Genomic DNA, 7,352 nt, shown 5'->3' on the forward strand with positions numbered 1-7,352 from the left:
GCTGGAGCTGGTAAGGGGACAGAGCAGGACTCCCCCCAGCCCTCACCCATCACAAAGGGCAGCTTGGACTCTCCTGGGGGAAGAGGTGGTCCAAGCCCAAGCCAAACATCCTCAGGAACGCTCAGGTGCAAAACCTAGACTTGGAAGAGGGCAGTGGGTCAGGGACTCCCTCATGTCCATTTTACAGATGGGAAAAATGAGGCCGAGAACTGTCAGTTGGAACAGGGGTCATGGCCTCAGAAAAGCTGGACTCAAATCCCTGTGCCAACTTCTCTGCCTCAGTCTCCTCATCTGCCAACAAGATTGAGCTAAATGAGCTCCACAGACTCTTCGTGCTTGAGATGCTCAGATGCGGTGGGTGACCAGAGGCGCTCTGCGTGTCAGGGGCAGAGCTGGCACAGGGCCTGGCTTCTGGCCTGGGGCCTTATCCAGTGTCCAACCTCAGCTTCTGCTCCATCCCGCATCCCACTCACCAGAGGAGCTGGTGGTGGTGCCAGGGACACAAACCCCATTTTGATGTGACCTGGGCACTGTAGTAGAGGTGCTCCTGGTAGACCCGGGCACCAGGTAGAGGTGCTCCTGGTAGACTGGCCTGCTCACTCATTTGCTCATTGGTATGAATTTCTGGGGAGCTCTGGTGGCATAGTGCCTAAGGCACTTGACTGCTAACCAGAAGGCTGGCAGTTCAAACCCACCAGCCACTCCTCGGAAGGAAGATGGGGCAATCTACTTCCATAGTGATACTGCCTCGGAAACCCAAGGGGTCGCTATGAATTGGATCTGACTCGACGGCACATAACAACGAACATGAGTCTCCCTGTTTCTTGGTCTCTTTCATTTTCCCATGCTGGCTGCTGGGCCCAGGCTGCTTCAAGAGGGCTGGGGGCATGGCATTGAGGGAAGGGGGCCTAGACAAGCTGCCACCTGCCCTCCCTGGTGGATAAGCATCAGGGATCAATAGCAGAGTCCAGATACCATCACTGCCTTGGCTTTGGCCGCTTTCAGTGCACACCAGATGGGCTCTGGGCGTCAAAGTGACAGAACCCAGAGGCCAGACAGGGAGCACCGGCTGGCTCTCAGGCAAGGGTAATGAATGCAGCCCCTGGGAGAGGGGGCCTGCTGCTCGTCTCCTGCCCCTCCCCCTCCCCCTCCCCAGGACAAGGCTTCCCTCTGGCCGCCCAAGCAAGAGGCAGGCTGTTATCAAAGAGGCCACCTGCTACCAGGGGATGTGAGCAGGGCAGCCAGGCCAGAGCAAGGCAGGCTGCCGGGCAGCTGCAGCCTGGGGTGGGGGTCAGGACAGCCCATGGCCCCACTTCATTTTTGCCTTATACTTGGGCAACCCATCCACATCATCCACTCCCCTAGGGCAAAGCCCAGCCTTCTCTCGGGGACCCTAATTCTTGGAGCTGCACGCTCTGGGTTGGTCTTTGATGGCATCGAGTTTTGTGTGCCCACAACTCCACCCAGGCTGCTTCCCAGTTATGTGACCTTGGGAAGTGACTCAGCTCTCTAAGCCTCAGTTGCCCCCTCTGTATAATGGGGTTGTTGATAGTTCTGACCCCGTAACTCACCACCCATCTGCCCGTGAGTGTGCTATGGTCGCTTACTTGTTGCTTTGATGCCTGAAGGTATATCACTGGTATTTCAGATACCAGCAGAGTCAGCCATGGGAGACAGGTGTCAGCAGAGCTTCCAGAGTAAGACACACTCAGAAGAAAGGCGTGGTGATCTACTTCCAAAAATTAGCCAGTGAGAACCCTGTGGGTCAGAACAGAATGTTGTCTGGGAGATGCTGAGAGATGAGCCCCTAGGCTGAAAGGCAGCCAATACAGTGGTCATGATAACTGCCCAGTGAGAACCCTGTGGGTCAGAACAGAATGTTCTGATAGATGCTGGGGGATGAGCCCCTAGGCTGAAAGGCAGCCAATGCACTGGCCACAATAACTAGCCAGTGAGAACCCTGTGGGTCAGAACAGAATGTTGTCTGGAACAGACTCACTTACTTTGGATGTCAGCAGGAGGGACTGGCCACTGGAGAAGAACGTTATGTTTGGTAAAGTGGAGGGCCGGCAAAGGTGAGGCAGACCTTCCAGGAGATGGATTGATGCAATAAATACAACCATAGGCTCAAACACACCAACAAGCACAAAGATTTGCAGGGCCAGGCAGTGTCTTGCTCGTGTTATACATGGGCTCATTATGAGCCAGAGCTGACTCGACAGCCACAACTGTAAACCCCATGGCAGTTCCGTGTGGCATGAATGAGAGATTACACCAAGGGCTTGGAGCACAGGCGGGCGCAGCGCCAGGCCCCGGATGCTTCCCGTGTGCCAAGCGCTCAGCCAGGCATTGTGCTTCCAGCATTTTATGGATTTATCCCATTGAATCCTAACAAAGCCCAGCAAGGTAGGGATTGCAGGATTCCCAGTGTGCGAGCAAGGAAGCTGGGGCTCAGAACACAGGTGGCTGTGGCAGCCAGCTTGGGAATGCAGTGGTGGGGTTCAAAGCCTGCCTGTCACCCACAAGCCAAGTCTTTCTACCCCCTTTCCAAACCATCTGTATATGTGAGTACTGTGTGTGTGTGTGTGTGGGGGGGATTCTCTTCCAACTAGTCTGAGCTTTTAGCCCTGCCCCCACTCCCTGCCCCCTGAGACCAATTGTAAACACAGATCCACCCTCTGGAACCTGAAGAACAGGCCCAATGCCCGGCAGATAGGAGATGCTTGGGGTGTCACGTCAGGTGGGGAAGGAGGAGGCCAAGGCAGGAGCTAGAGACTTCTTAGGACCAAGAAGGCCATTTAGGATTTCTTGGAGGTCTTCTCCCTAAGGAGTGGGTGGGCCTGGGGGACATGGTGCAGTGGGAGGCTCAGAGAAGACTTTGCACTGGTTTTGCTTTTTTGATGGGAGAGAGGGGAGCTGTGGCTGGAGCCCCTACATTCCTACCCCAAGACCCCTCCTGGAAATGTCCAGGCCTGCTCAGTGGAGACCGGCCCAGCCATCTGAGCCCCTTGACCAACCCCCCTCCATGTGGCTCTGCTGTGTAGCAGACTGGGTGGCAGAGCCCTGGGCGTGGCAGCTACTACAGAGCCCCGGGTGACTCGATGCACCTCTCTGGGACCCACGTGTCTCACCTGTAAAGTGAGAGATTGAACTAGTGGGTCTCAGGGGCTACTGTGCCCCCCACACACATACCAGCTCCATGAAATTGGGAGGAAAGAAAGGGGGCTTCTTGAGAAAACGGAAGAACAGTGCTGAACAAAGGGGGAGGAGACTCGGAACTTCTCTCTAAAACGGGAAGAGAGAGACTATGGCCCCTGGACTCTGTCCAGCCAGGGGCAGTGGCTGCAAGTCCTATGGGCCTCTGCAAACTACCACCACCACCACCACCACCACGAGTTATCAATGGAGTCCACTGCGACTGTGATCAGATGTGTGTCCCCGCAGGGCTGTGCTCCACTGTCGACTGTGACTCGTGGTGATCCCATGTGTGTCCCAGCAGAGCCGTGCTCCACAGTGTTCCCAGTGGCTGAGCTTTTCGATGGAGATCACCAGGCCTTTCTTCCAAGCGCCTGTGAGTGGACTTGCCCCTGCGACTTTCAGTCAGCGGCTGAGTGCCTTAACTGTCTGCACCACTCAGGAAAAGTGGACAGGAAGGAGGTTGGGCCAGGAGCCCCCGAGCGTCGGGGGCGGGGGGGAGGGGGCGGTGAGGGTGACACCAGGAAAGGACCGGCCCCTGTCCCCAGGTGAGTGGCTGAGGGGCCGCAGGGCCGGCGGCGCGCCTGCGCGTGTGCAGGCTCTGTGGATAATCCAGCTTGTAAATTGCCGGAGGACGGTAACTGCTGAAAGGGCCATGGAGCCGCGTGGTGTTATTATTTATGATAAAGCGCAGAGGTGCCTGCCAGGGACCGGAATGGGCTGAGTGCCGCGCGCAGAATGGACGGCAAATTGAACTCCAATTTTCTGCTCCGCAGTCTTTGTTACACGCCACAAAGCTCCGGTACACCGGGGTCACCAGCCTGATGAATGTGTGCCCCTCCGCGGCGGCGGGCCCATCTCTCAGCCACGGTGCTCAGAGCGGCTGGCAGCTTTGTTTTTCCCTCCTCTGGGGCCCAGCGGGCAACGCCTTCCCTGTGATCCACGCATAGCCTTGGCCCCAAGGCCTGAGCAGAGGCTCGGCAGGGCGGCGGCTGTGAGTTCGGAACCGGCTCTGCTGTGCGCTCGCTGTGAGACTTCACGCACCCTCCTCTAAGCTGCAGGCGAGAGAAATGAAAGGGCCGTTATTAGGCTGTCCCGCAAGGTGGTTGGGCCGATTGACTGAGAAGACGCAGGAGGCTGGAGTGGATTAAGCCTTCAGCAACTACCTCCTTTCTTGTTCCCTCTCCTTGGGCTGAGCTTTGCGCCTTAATGCCAGGGGAGGGGAGGTAGGCAGAAGCCACTGAAATTCATTGTAAAGCCCCCCCCCATCCCGAGGTGATGAGGTCTGGTAATTGTTGTGTTATTAACAAAACAAAAAACTAAACCCAGTGCCATCCAGCCCATTCCAACTCGTAGCAACCCTACAGGGCAGAGCAGAACTGTTCCATAGGGTTTCCAAGGCAGTCAATCTTTACAGAAGCAGACTGCCTCATCTTTCTCCCATGGAGCACCTGGTGGGTTCAAACCAATGACCTTTGGTTAGCACCCAAGCACTTAAACACTGCCCCACCAGAGCTCCTATGTTGTACTATTAGCTGCCGTCAACCCTGACTCGCCAGGACGGTGTGTACAACAGAACGAAATCCCACCCGACCCTGTTTCGTCATCACAGCCACCAGCGCGTTCACGGCTGTCAGTGTAGCTGGGATGCCAGTCTGCTCGCCCTCACCAGCCCTCTGCTTCCCCGACGGTGATGTCCTCGTCCGCGATTGATCCCACCTCACGACACTTCCCAAGCAAGCAAGTCGGACAGTGTTCTGTTGTGGTTCATAAGGTTTTCATTGACAGATTTTCCGAAGTAGGTTTCCAGGCCTTGCTTCCTGGTCTTAGTCTGGAAGTGCCACTGAAACTTGTTGACCACGGGGGACCCTGCTAGTGTTTGAAACACTGATGGCCTAGCTTCCAGCATCACAGTGACACACAAGCCACCACAGCATGACACAGTGACAGATAAGATAGGTGGTAAGGTGGAGTGGGGGCCCTCAAAGGGACCCGCTCTCCAACTGAGCTCTCCTGGGTCAGTCGGCGGGAAAGGATGCCAGTGTGAAGTGTGGTCAGCTAGCCTAGCTCCGCCTTCTCCTCCCTTCCCAGCCCCCTCCTAGACCCAGGGGACGGTCTCCTTGCAGGCAGTAGCATTTCTCCTAGGGTGGACAACCGGGGGAATGTGCCAACCAGGCCTGTGGGACCCATGGTTCATCCTCAGGGCACTGCCTCTGGGCCCTGTGTCTGGTGACTGAAGGCCAGGGGTAAACCCTGTAGACCCCCAGGTTGTGGATTCCCAGAAACACCCCCAGGCCTGTGAGTTCTTGCTCTGGGCTTCCTGGGCCTGGAGAGGTCACTGTTTCTCCATCTCCAGAGTCCCCAGGACTGGAGGGTGGCCTGGGACCCGTGTGATGGAGCAGGCTTATCAGCTGAAGAGCCTTCAAGAGCTGGGGGAGCCATAACCAGACACAAGGTGCGGACAGCCTTCAGGAACTGGCAGGGCCCAGCAGCTGACACCGTCCCCCACCGTGAAGCCCTTCATCTCCTTGGGTTTCAGGTCCCAGCTGCAAAGCTGGAGAATCCTCCAAGCATACCGTCCTGCCTTGGGGTCACCAAGAGGAAGGGGACTGTCATCCGTGCAGCCCAGTGAGCTTCTTGGGAAGAATTCCAGGAGTTAGTGAAAATTTTATTATCATGGCTTTTATGGCTCAAATGAATTGGAATACACTGAAACGATAATGGCACCATTAGGCAGAAGCATTCTAATCAATGGTATAAGTTTAATCTCTGAACCCTCCAGCTGAAATGGTAGAAAGGGCTCCTTCCTCTCTGTTAATTGCAAAATAAACCCATTGGAAATGAGAACCATCTTTTTTCCATGCCAGGCTGGCAGGCTTTGGCATTATTTACCTGTGCAGCATGGGGCGGGGGGGGTTGGAGGCTGGCTGTAAGGCGTACGTGTAGTAGTGACACCAGGCAGAGGGCCACCCTTTAGGGGCTCTTCTCTCTACCAGGCACTGCTCTAAGTCCTTACCCCTCTCAACAGGGCTGTGAGGCAGGCACTGTTACTATCCCCCTCCTCCAGCTCCATAGCAGGGCCACGGAGCGATGTCCAGGGTCACGGAGCTGGTAAGTGGCAGAGCTGGGATTTGAACCCTGGTGGAGTCCCTGGGAGGCACAAGCAGTTAAGCACATGGTTGCTAACCTTTACTGAAAGGTTAGTGCTTCCCAAAGGTCACAGCCATGAAGACCCTGTGGAGTTCTGCTCGGCCCTGCACATACGGGGTCATCACGAGTTGGAGTCGAGTGAACAGCAGCTGGTTTGGTTTTTCGGTTTGGGCCCATGCCAGAGCCCAGGGCCATCACCCACATGACAATGCTGACCGTGCAATGTCAGATCACAAGGGAAAGGAACATGGTCATCCCCTAAAATGGTCAGCCCCCAAGAGGAAGTGGCCTGGCCAAGTTCAACTGCAAGTTTGTTTGTCTACTCTTTCATTCATGGATCTGGGTCCTTCTGTGTGTCAGGCTTGGTGCTCAACTCTGGGGCTCAAGAGCTGAAAGAGCCTCTGTCCCTGTGTCCAGAAGACAACACACTAGCCTGGGATCACAAGCATGCAGTTGGGATGTATGTGCCAAACCCCTTTCTGTTGAGTCAATTCCTATAGGAATCGTAGCAACCCTGTAGGACAGGGTAGAATTGCCCTGTAAGTTGTTCAAGGCAGTAATCTTTACAGAAGCAGACTGCCACATCTTTCTCCCATGGTGGGTTCAAACCGCTGACCTTTCAGTTAACAATCAAGCACTTAACCAGAACTATGGAATGTAGGAGGACCTCTGGTGGCATAGTGCCTAGGTCATTTCACTGCTAACCAGAAGGCTGACGGTTCAAATCCACCAGCCACTCTGCAGAAGGAAGGTTGGGCAATCTACTTCTGTAGTGATACCGCCTCAGAAACCCAAGGAGGGGTTGCTATGAGTCGGGCCGACTCCACGGCAGTGAGTTTGGTTCGGTTTCGCATAGAATGTAGGAAGAGGCCATCTGGAAAAGGGCTACAGAGGACACATTTGAGCTTCAAAGGGCTCAGGGGAGGGACTGAGATGGACTGAACCACCATGTTTTCACAGCAGAGAAAGAAAGGAAGGGCACAAGCAAACGGCCTGCATCAGGTGGG

General features: G+C 55.5%; 1 protein-coding gene across 1 annotated transcript in view; it reads left to right on the top strand.

Moving 5' to 3' along the window:
- Positions 1-230: 230 nt before the first annotated feature.
- Positions 231-7,352, top strand: part of SDK2 (sidekick cell adhesion molecule 2) — a 199,388-nt gene continuing 192,266 nt past the window's right edge. Inside the window, 1 exon segment of the mRNA XM_007959888.1 lies at positions 231-354. Coding sequence (XP_007958079.1) covers positions 231-354 — 124 coding nt within the window.

Source organism: Orycteropus afer, unplaced genomic scaffold (assembly GCF_000298275.1).
Source record: "Orycteropus afer afer isolate SDZICR_OR568_19922 unplaced genomic scaffold, OryAfe1.0 scaffold00018, whole genome shotgun sequence".
Taxonomy (NCBI): domain Eukaryota; kingdom Metazoa; phylum Chordata; class Mammalia; order Tubulidentata; family Orycteropodidae; genus Orycteropus; species Orycteropus afer.